Source organism: Antedon mediterranea, chromosome 2 (genome assembly GCF_964355755.1).
Source record: "Antedon mediterranea chromosome 2, ecAntMedi1.1, whole genome shotgun sequence".
NCBI lineage: Eukaryota > Metazoa > Echinodermata > Crinoidea > Comatulida > Antedonidae > Antedon > Antedon mediterranea.
This window is the reverse complement of record NC_092671.1, coordinates 35,445,628-35,457,872: the sequence shown is the minus strand read 5'-3', so window position 1 is coordinate 35,457,872 and position 12,245 is coordinate 35,445,628. Positions and strand designations below refer to the sequence as shown.

Here is a 12,245-nt window from a genome sequence, read left to right as displayed (position 1 = left end):
GGGTCATGTGCACTTTAGTAAAGTACATCTTTCAAAATGAGTACTGGGAATACCTCAGCATACTACAGTAGTAGTACTGTAGTAGTAGTAGTAGTAGTATACACACATCCACTGTCACACACAGAAACTTATCATAACCATCATGATTGACAGCATATGTTGTTTATGGTCACTGTCTATAAATAAGGTTAAATAAAAAATAAATAAATTTAAAAAATGTAAAAAAATATATTTTTCCATGCTGAGACCATCTGAGACCAACTATTTTGTTGTAAAGTAACTTCTGTAGATCATAATGGGTTTCAACAGTGGTCACCATTGCCTCCTTACAGTATTCATTGATAAAAAAAAAAGATTTTCAGATAATTTAATAATTAATGTATTTTACTATAAATTTAACTGTTGATTAATCCAGCCTACAGTTTTTTTTTAAGCCATGCTTTAGGGAACATTTTTAAATAACAGTGCATTATAGTTATGATTGATTGAATTAAATTTATCCTTCATAAGAATAGATAGTGAATATCATTATCACATGATGAAGAACCTTTGCTTTGTACAGAGAAATATACAGTATTATTAAAATGGCGTTAATTTCTTCCAATTATCATGTACTGTGCTGTACACCAAACATCCAGTATGATATTAATATTTCTATTTTTAATTTCATGCTCATTATAATATCAATATCTATGATTTCATATAAATCATGCAAGATATGGATGGATATTCACACCTGTGAATTGAAACTATTTAAAGAGGTTCTAGTAAATGGTTTTCATAATCATTTGAATTTACAAACCAATTGAAAGTGCTGTATTGGTCAATAATAACAATTTCAATTAGAATTATACATTTTTATTTAACATTGTAAGGATTAAAACATGTACAGAAATGTCCCAGAAATTGCATTGAACTGTTTTTGGTACTGTAAAGTATCTTGTAAGACTTTACAAACAGAATATCACAGTAGTACCGGGGAGTTGCTGGTAGTACAGTATACTGTAGTTTAACTCCTGTGCGAACATCCCAGTAATGTAACTGGATGGAGGCCTATACCAAGCTACACAATAAGTTTTATTGGTAAAACTTGCACAGTACCAAGCCAGTGTGAATGTACTCTGTGAAGCCTACAGAGTCACATACATGGGAATGTTTTATGCTTTTCTTAAGCTCTGCCTACACTATCAAACTATATGTGACAACAAACTGTAATGTGCCCCTATATGGACATGATGATGTCATATCACTACCATATTTGGGCATATCACTACCATATTTGAGCACATCACAGTTTTGTTGTCAAACTAGTTTGATAGTGTACACAGAGCTTCACCATTACTGTGATTAACTCAACTCAGAAAGTCCATGTGTGCAGCATTGAAATTTCCATTCCTGATGTCTTAAGCCTGGTTTCCATAAAATCGCTACACCGTGTCGCCGACAGAGCGTAGCGATTCTATGGAAACGCTAGAATTTATCGGGGATCTAGTACGCGAGCGCTACATATTCTTTGGTACACGCGTATACGACTCATCGCCGGCAAAGTTGAATTTAACTTTGCCGATTTGTCTGCGATGAATCGGGGAGACCTCCCCGATGCGCGTCGGCGACATCTGCGCGTGTAGCGATTTCAATGGAAACGGTGTAGCGATTTTATGGAAACCAGGCTTTAGTAAAGATTGCTATTTCTTTTTTTTAGGCTCACAGCCTCAAATGTGGAACTACTTTTTTTTGTAACAGAAATTTATAACAAACTGGAATATTTTCTTTCAGGTTTTACTGACTGGTGGTGTAGGCCTTATAGCATGGAAACAGCCGTCTTCTTTAGCTGTAAGTATCAGGGTCAGTACACTGTGTAATAGTGTATTCTGTACATATTGTATACTGTATGATAGTAAATGTACTCATTACTGTAAACATGTACAGTACTTCAGTTCCTAATGGTCTTTCATTCACACATTTTCTGGCGTGAAAAAGCAAATTGAACGTCAATGTTACGTTTTTACGCAGCTACATGCATATAGATTGAGCCTGCATAGCCACGTAGAGTGTTGTGAAAACGAAACATTGACATTTGATTTGATTTGCCAACGCTGGACCGGAACATGTGTGAAAGACCCTTTAAGATGGCATGAATTTGCGTTCATATTTTAACATACTGTATGTGCTCATTACTGTATGTTTGTGAGGACAACCTAACTCATCCAAAGTGCAAATTAAAATTTTGTGTTAAGCTTAATTAATATGTTAATTTCTTTTCTTTTTCATCTAAGAGTTTTCAACTATCACCGAGAAAGTAAAATACTAAAAAATTCCTGTACATGCTTTTGTATTATCACTGATCAGTTTACGATGCTTTCGTTTCAAACTTCCTTCGTTAATTAATCTTATTAGCCTTCTCGTTAATTAGTCTTATGACTGTAATTTATCAATTGGTATCAGTTGTATCCCATTTTACCTAAAGAGCTTAAAACACTTCAGTGAATCTAGAAGTACAGAACACTGCAAATTGATTGATAATTCGGTATAATACTGGAAGGTGTACAACCTCAATAATTTTAGAAATTCTAAAGTGCCGTATCTTTGTACTTGATCTTAATTTCCTTGTTTAAGCATTTAAAAGCTTAAACTATTCGATTACAATTTCCTCTTTCTATTAACCACATTCTGCTTCATCTGAATAGAAATACTAAAGCTCTGTCTACACTTATCAAACTACTATAGTTTGACAAAAATAGTGTGATATGTCCAAATATGGTAGTGATGCTCAAATATGGTAGTGATGCTCAAATATGGCAGTGATATGACATCATCATGTTATTGTTCATATATGAACACATCACATTTTTTATCACATAAAGTTTGATAGTGTAGACAGAGTTTAAATTTGAATACTGTAGTCTTTTTCAAACCTAGCCTACCTGGATAAACTGACACTAGCCCTTTCACCTCGAAGAGCGAGATATAACTCAAGTAGAAATGTTCATTGAACATCCCTCTCCACAAATGGTTGGTTTGTGTAATTTGTATTCAGGTGTTCATTGCTCTAATTATTTTCAGCAGATGAGTATGAATTATCTTTTGGCTTAAACTTTAAATTCTGAACGCTTCGTCCAAGCCTTTTTAATAAATTCATGTTAACATGAATGAATGAATTAAATTACTTATACATAAAATATCTTGGCCTTGTAAAGCTAAGATTATTGATCTAGGCCCAGTGGTGATACTAAATTGGAATTCTAAATTTAGAAGGAATTGGAAATAAGTTACAGTATGAGATTCAATAAAATTACTACTTTCTTATTCATATTTAACTCCCCATAATTTGGAGGTTGACCTTAAATAACCTACAGTACATATCCTCTAAGGCTAAGAGGGAATATTTCTATAAATTATCCTGTATTGAAATTCAGTTAGAACAAGATTAAAGGCTTGTGGTTTTCAGTTTATTCAGATACTTTTTTTCTTTCAATACTTAATTAATTCTAAATAAATATATAAAGCCTTGCTCACTATGGCACAGTTGATATTTGATAAAAAATTATCACTCCTGGGAAAAATCAAACATTGAGGAACTCAACAGTTCTTTTCAGAACTATTATACGTGTTGTACCGCAAACTTTATATCAACATTTGATTTCGCCATGCAAACCTTCAAACAACATATTGCTGTATGGTATTATAGCCCGCTATCAGTTTACCCATGGTACTAAATAATATAGTTCCATGGTTATACCAATCCCATGTTTCTTGGTCCAAATCCTGACGAGACACTTTCACACAGTGAAACAAGACACTTGTTCTGAAGACTTTTCTGAAGGTTTTTGTTTTGTGTGTGTACTGTACTGTACTGTACTGTTTTCTTGTCAACAGATTGCCATCTTCACAGTATATAATTGGGAAGGTTGAAACATCCAAATTGGCAATTATCGTAAATAGATTTGATAAATGATAATATTGAGAGAAAAGCCATGATTGGATCTGTAACTTCTTTACCATGTATTCCTATGACTAGTATTAAATATAAAAATTGATAATAATTTGACATAACGTTTACAATTCAGTGTAAAGTAGACGATAATGTGTTTTACTTGCTTGATACTTGCTTGCTTGATGTTATGGGTCGGTTAGAAAGCTAAATATAGCTTATATGACCCTTCCCGTCTTCTCCAAAATATAGATGCTTAGGACTCCGGGTGTACACATAATGTTCCAAAGTGTTTATAAAACTTCCTGGAATGCATTTAAATGGGGTCTTAGAAATCACTCTAAATTCACCTACAGTACATGATCACATACTGTTGATGCTAATGTTATTGAATACCAGTACAATATGATGAGACTTGTGTTTTCCTCACTATAGTAGTTAGTACAAGATTGGTTTAAATAGCTCATGAAATATGGAAAAATACATGTACTCACCTTATAATAATATTGCGAAATAGCCACAATTGCTGTAAAGCCCTGTGTACACTATCAAATTTTGTTACAAAAAATGTGATGTGCCCATACAGTATATGGACATAATGATGTCATATCACTACCATATTTAGGCATATCACTACCATGTTTAAGCAATCACTACCATATTTAGGCATATCACTACCATATTTAGGCATATCACTACCATATTTAGGCATATCACTACCAATAGGCATATCACACTTTTTTTTATAAAACTAGTTTGATATACTATAATGTGGACAAAGCTTTAAATGAATAATTGAATTTCAAATGTTTTCTTTCAAGAATCTTGTAAAGTAATTCAGGCATGATAGTAATAACTTTAGTTGATTTTTGTTTTTCAGAAGAAAGTTAAAATATCAAAGGTTATATTGCCAATGAAATGCTTAAATTTGCTACTAGATGCTTAATCTATGAAATGAACGCCACTGGCAATCCGTGCGTTGTACCTTCATAGAAATTTTAGTTCATCGCTATTAACTAATTCTCTGAGCCTAGTATAATCAATTTTTATTGTTCGTTGTTCGTTCAGTTTGAAATCTTATGAAGACTTTCATTTGATTTTTACAAATCAATACGCAGCGACTGTTGAATGTTATTAAAGATTTTCCTTCTTTTGTAAATTGCAAGGGAAATTAATTTTGTATATGAATTTGAAAATGAAACTAGTATCTTCCTTTCTGACAATAATAACTTTACACATTACAGAGGTAAATTGTTGTACATGGAGTTATTTGTATTAAAATGTTGCTACAAAAAACTGTAAACATTTTATTTGTTATTTCTGGATTTAAATATGTTTATTGGCATTTCATGATAAAATTTTTCAAGAAATATTTACTTGCATACAGCTCTTTTTATTTTATTTATTTCATGTATTATTTTTATGTGAAGAGCATAGAGGCTTAATATGCATTATGCGCTTAAAAGTCCAAATTTATTATTATTTTACAGAGGTGTATTTTAAATTAATAATTAGGGGAGGTGACTTTACAGTAATACTAGACTTAAAATGTTTTAACATTTGTACTAAAAATGTATATTTCTAAACAAATATTTAAAATGTATTATAATATTTTATTTCAATGTATAGAAGATTGTTTTAAATTAATGTTCAGCCCAAATTGATAAACCAATAAACAGACAGGGATGAAAACGTATTATCCTAGGCAGAGGTGCTGTATAACTTCTCTGTAGTAGCGGTAACTAACAGTTAATACTCATTGTGTTCTCATGTACGTTTTTAATCCACCCTACAGTACAGTTAGTCCCACTGTACATGTTGCTATGTTACTCTTTCTTTTGATTCTTTCTACCTGTTTAAACTAAATGTTTAACTTCTCTGTAGTGGAGGTAACTACAGTAATACTCATTAAGTTCTCATGTACGTTTTAATCCACCCTAGCTTCTTATAGACTGTACAGTAGTACATCCCACTGTAAATGTTGCTATGTTAATGTTACTCTTTCTTTCAATTCTACAAACTAAATGTTTTAGCTTGAGGCTAAAGCTAGATGCTAAATCTGACGTATCCAATTTGAGAGGCAAATATTGATGTCTGTTGATGTTCAAACATAATATATTAAATTCAATTTACTATACCATTGAATCGGAGTGAAATCAATTCTAGGCCATATTTAACTTAATAACACAGAAACATAATGTCCATGATTGAATTTAGTTTATTACCAGTGATCAATACAGGGTGATATTGAAAATACTGTACAAAACCTGCCAGTTTCTTTTGACTGATTTATATATTATTGTTTAAAATTACACAGTGTCATTAATTATTGGGGGTTCATTTGATGCGATCAAATTTAATAAGTATTTCAGGTCATTTGTACTGTAGTGTGAACATAGTTTTTCGTGATTTCAATGTTCGGATTTCATTTTTAGGCAACCTTCTTCTTCAAATGTAAATCTACAATATTGTCTGTCCTCAGTTGAGAAAATTCATATTAGGCCCTTTACAGTCCCTCGGTACCCATAGTGCATTGTATATGGGAACAACGACTTTATGTCCCATTCAAAGGATGCAATAAAAGTTTTATTTTGCCTAACCTCTGTCGACACTATTAAAGGCGTATGTTCAATAAAGTTATTTATTATTATAAAACTTTATGTGACAGCAAAATGTGATGTGCCCATAATGGACATGATATCATATAACTACCATATTTGGACATCACACTTTTTTTATCAAACTAGTTTGATAGTGTAGACAGAGATTAGGGTACAATCAATATGGCACATACAGCTCTCAAACCAATGAATCTAAAGTTCTGTCTACACTATCAAACTTTATGTGACAAAAAAAGTGATGTGCCCATGGACATGATGATGTCATGTCACTACCATATTTGGACATATCACTACCATATTTAGGCTTGGCATACTTTTTTTGTCAAACTAGTTTACCTCCGCCAAGGAGATATATGTAATCGATCGCGTCTGTCTGTTTGTTTGTTTGTTTGTTTGTTTGTTAGCAGGATTACTCAAAAAGTAATTACACGATCTTTACCAATCCACGTTTTTTGATGCGAGTAGTTTAAAAAACCTTTTTCTTTTCAAATTCACTCGTTTGATTTTCGCGTTGCTGTTCCAATGTTAGTCAACTGAAGCTATTGTTAATTGAAAGGCTTGTTACATAACCATTACACCAACTCGCATACACATGCTTGTAGTGAAATTAGCCTAAATCACAAACAGCATTAAGACACAGACAAATATATATTTTTTTTTTCACCGGAGAAATCTTATGTACGAGAATTTTACAGTAGGCGGAGGTATGCACTCTCGGAGTGGCTTTCTAGTTTAATAATGTAGACAGAGCCTAACATGCTACTGTAGCCTAATGCCTGTACTATTACGCCATGTACTGTAGCTATACTGTATTTTAAAAGGTTCAGCAGTTGTTTTTAAGTAGTAGTACAGTACAGGACAGAATTATTGCAAAAATCCCAACGCATTCAACACGTTGTCGTTGCGTTGTGTTTGCGTTGCGTTGAACGGCTTTCAACGTTTAGTTGTTTATTCAACGTCAACGTTATCAGCATGTCAAGTAAACAATTAGTTATTTCAACGCTAGCTGCTGCAGCACTAGACTGGCCGATTGCACGCCTGAACGATCAGTAACAACAACAGGCAAAATACCCATCGGCAGTCACTACCAGATATTTTAATATAAATAAAATATATTTGAAGCTTAGATATATTTTTAAGTATTGAACGGACAGTTACCAAATAAAACACACAGTGATATTTCCCAGTGTTTAGTGAAGGAAAACATCGAATAATAAGGTCGATGCCAAGTCTAACAGTTAACACTGTACTGTAGGCCTTCCGGGGGAAAACACGATCTCACGTCGTAAAATCAAACAACGTGGAAATTACTGACATCAACACACGAGGCCGCCACCCTGGTTTCCTCAAGAAAAACACCACGTGTGTTATGACGTATTTAACGATCGTTAATGACGACGAAGTAATTAATTTTATTTAGGCCTACATTTTTTAGCTGTTCGAGATTCAAGAGATAAAGTTAAAATATTGTTTCTCTATTTTGGTTTTTATTTTATAATTGTCCCATTGTTTGTTGTAATGTAATTTGAAAGAACTAAAAAATTTGACGTGTCCGACACCCATCCATGAACCAATTTAAATCTTTATAAATCGTACAACAAGCGTTTTGAATACGTTAACAATAGAGCGTGTTGAATGTGTTGAACCCGTTGACCGTTCATTGACGACGTTAAACAATTGAATCCCATAGCGTTGAACGCGTTGAAAACGTTGCGCGTTTTGAAAAGCATCACACTGTAAAATGATTAAAATGTTGGCTGTTCTCTTGCATATTCTCGCAACTCCCATCCCATTCATACAGTTTCAGGAGGAGGCCAATATAATTATATTAAGAAACAATAGTAATAGTATGTTAAAGAGAAAACGCCTAAACCTCGCCTGTAATAATATATTGTCTTGCATCAGAATAAAGTGGTTCTTTATTCTGAATTGTTTGGTTATTCAAATATTTGTGGGTTACACCTTGGCGTGAATAATATGGTATGGCACAGGTTTTGATTTTAAAGAAAACGCCTAACATTGCCTATTGTCATCAAATTGGTCATTCCTATTTCTTGGTTATTATATTTAACGCTTTTCTCTGCATGGGTTACGTTAGGCATCACAATAATTAATTTATAATATAATACATGATAATGATATATTTATGGATAATAATAAAACTAAACGATTTTTTCCCTTTTAATTATTACGCGTAATATTTCATAATGAATGAACTCTTCACCTTTCGATCAGTTCGTCCCTCACGTCACGAAAAGCATGCGTGAAAAGGACGACGTCCGACGACCATGCTGGATCGTTATGTTGGTGGTGTATTGTTGCCTTCCATGGCGGCGGGTGTAGGCTACGTTGTTTTTATAAATAATCGAGAAAAATGTAGTACAGTACTGCGAAGTTTTTAGTTTGGAAATAATTAATTACGATGTGACCTAGCCTCCAAGATTCACCGCCGCCTTAACTTTGGTATTTAATACTCCAGTTAATATAGGCACACAGTAATTGAGGACATGACCACTACTTTTAACTGCGATGGCAGACGCGGCTCATATACACACGGGGCCTACTCGTTAGTAGTAGGCCTAGCCTAGTGTAATATATTAAGCTAGGTTTCCGCGGAAAAATACACATTATTTTTGTTTTCTTAAATATTTGTAATACTGTATTTTATACTACTACTACTAATACACTCTGGCAATCTGTAAATACCATACGAATCCAATTGTTCGTTATTTCAACGCAAACTCAACGCAACACATTGTGTTGGTTGAATAAACAGTTCAACGAACTCAACACTTTCAACGCCAACGGACAACGCAGTTTCAACGCGTTGTCAACACTTTAACAATGCGTTGAATGCGTTCAAAATCTGCAATAATTCTGTCCGGTACTGTATGACTCACTGTTGTTTGATTTAAGAATCATTTTTTAAGTTGAATGTTGATACTCTATAACAGCACTTCTATTCTATGAGCTAGTAAATTACCAATAATAAAATGTTCTATCTTTACTGTACTAAAGTCAAAAGACTTTCTTCAGCATTGAGTAGTGGATATTGACATTTGACCTCTGTCACTACAAATCTTCTCAAACTGTTTACAATTTACCTTAAGTTGCTAGTGTAACTTGTATTTTAAAAATGAGAACATCAACCAAAGACAGTCAGTTGTCTGCGATTGAAGATGCGACTGATGAGTGATAAATGATGAAAAAATAAAGGTGAATGAGTCATGTGGTATGAGTGTGTAGTTATCAAATAAAATGGATGGTTTAACATGCTGACTCAGTAAAAAGTCATCTAACCCTGCCTGATTACTGCAAGTCTTGCATCAATACTTCCAAAGTAACTATGTTCCAGGTATTTCACATCCGGTTTTATTCCATTATCTCTGAGTTGATTGTCAGATTTTACATAGAAATCTAATTTTGAAGTTACCCAATGTGACTCCAGTATGAAAAATTGGCAAAAATGTCAGTAAATTCCCGTGGCCATATTAAAGATTTTTAAAATCAAATTTGTATGTTTCCCCTAGCTCAAGTGTTAATTTTTAATATTGATACGTAAGGAACAAGCGGTAGAGGATTTCTGTCTTATTATTCTGTCAAATTAGCACCTTAAGCTTGGTTCCCATTAGGACATAAAGCAAGGATGTAGATGCAACACAAGGGAGTTGACCAATCACACGCAAATGTTTGAATAATCCATCGTTTAAGATCAAATCAATTTGCATTGCGTTACGTCCTTGCATTGCGTCCTAGTGGAAACCAAGCTTTGAGCTCTGTCTACACTATCAAACTTTTGTGAAAAAACAAGTGTGATGCCAAAATATGGTAGTGATATGCCCAAATATGATAATGATATGACATCACCATGTCCATATTTTTGTCACATAAAGTTTGATAGTGTAGACAAGGCTTTATTAATTCTGGAGGTTTAAAAAATATTTTCCATGTGACCACTTGAGAAGCGTAATTAGTCTCTCGCCTTGAAGGTTAAGAAGCTTGGAGGAAGGACTGATACCATACTGTATGGCAAAAAAAGTTGTGAAGTGAATTGCCATTAAGAAAGGCTAAAGTAAACAATTTTTTAAATGGCAATTGACAAATAGTAGATTTTATTTCTGTTATCATTCGTACTTCCTGAATCATCTTGATTGGTATTTCAAGTGCAATACATGATACTTTAATCTCTAATTTAAATTTCTCCCATTTCTCTTTCACAGGTAACATTTTTCACATTCCTTTCTGCAATCTGCGTGATTCTTCATCTAGTTGGTGCAGTCTTGTCTGGCGATAGCGGTGCTCTTCTTAACACATTCAAGAGATGTGCGCAGGAAAATGAACTCATTAGCAATTCGTGCCTTTGTTGCCAGGATAGTCATTCTTGCGGGGACGAAAATAATTCCGTCGTATTCGAGGGGATAAGTGACTGTTCGGCAATACGGCAACTGCTTAAATATCTTATGTATATGATGTGTGGCGCAAACATCACGGCGTGTATTGTGTCGTTCATTGCCACTGTGATTGGCTGTATATATTTTGTTCGGAAACATACCTCACGAAGGGTAAGTAAGCTTAAATTATTGGGTGAAGATAAACAAATATGCGTGACATTTAGAGAAATACAATTAGGGCCTGTTCAGACTTACAGAGTTATGCTTTTGTATCGTACGCTGCATACAACTCCATAGATCTGAACCAGCAAAAGATTAGTGGAAGCTACCTCTTACGACACTGATCTTTCGTTCGTTACGACAGCTCGAGGTACAAGATTAGTGAATGACAGTTACGATACGATTTTGACTAACCAATTAAATTTACTCCTGCGTACCAGATGTTTACCCACAATGGTGGCACTTCAGTTTTCAACAAAAGCATTAGTTAACCAAATCTAAACACTTTTCTGTTACGATGCTATTGCTAATTATAATATGACATAGCTTGCGATACCTGAATCTGAACATACCCTAACATTAACAAACTGTGTTTGTGTAATTTCAATTAACAGACTTACCACATGGTTTAAAACCTTTGGTTGGATATTGATTCAGGCATATTATATTATAATGCTGCATCATAATGATGCAACTAACTTGTGAATTATTGACCTCTGACATCCAGCCACTGGCATGTTTAACCGCAGCAGAAATGCGATACCTAAACGAATTACCTCTGGGAATTAAAGCCTGAATACGTGCCCACGGAATCGCTGTAGTTATACCAATCTATACGTTCATTTTCCTTCTCCTTTTCACACATTAGTAACACTCCAGAGGACTTATGCTATCATCTCGTTAATTAACTATCTGTACATTCAGGATCACTTCACAAAATATGGAATATGTAAATTTAGGAATATACAGTATGAATGGTTATTCCACAAACACCTCATAGCCCCACATGCGCATTTACATCGGTCTGTGTTAGTTATTACGCGGTAGATGTCTGTTGGATATTTTTAAGGTCAGTTCGGAACCGCATCTACTAGCCGATTATTGATCAGGATTTGTCTTGGTCACGTCATTATTGAGCGGTTGCTGTTCATTTAGCACGCTGTGCTATGCGATACTCGTGCAGATTTATTATACAGATTGTACTGCTATTTAGTTATTTGGTCGGTTGAATTGCTGAGTCCATGAGGAATAGTAGCTAGCAGGTTAGTTTTTTTGGAATTGATACTTAGCATAATAGCAACA

At 34.0% G+C, this 12,245-nt stretch overlaps 1 protein-coding gene across 1 annotated transcript in view; it reads left to right on the top strand.

The window, feature by feature from the left end:
• Positions 1 to 12,245, top strand: part of LOC140040886 (uncharacterized) — a 40,684-nt gene that overhangs the window by 6,254 nt on the left and 22,185 nt on the right. Inside the window, exons 2-3 of the mRNA XM_072087146.1 lie at positions 1,777 to 1,833; positions 10,773 to 11,114. Coding sequence (XP_071943247.1) covers positions 1,777 to 1,833; positions 10,773 to 11,114 — 399 coding nt within the window. The remainder of the gene's footprint in view (positions 1 to 1,776; positions 1,834 to 10,772; positions 11,115 to 12,245) is intronic.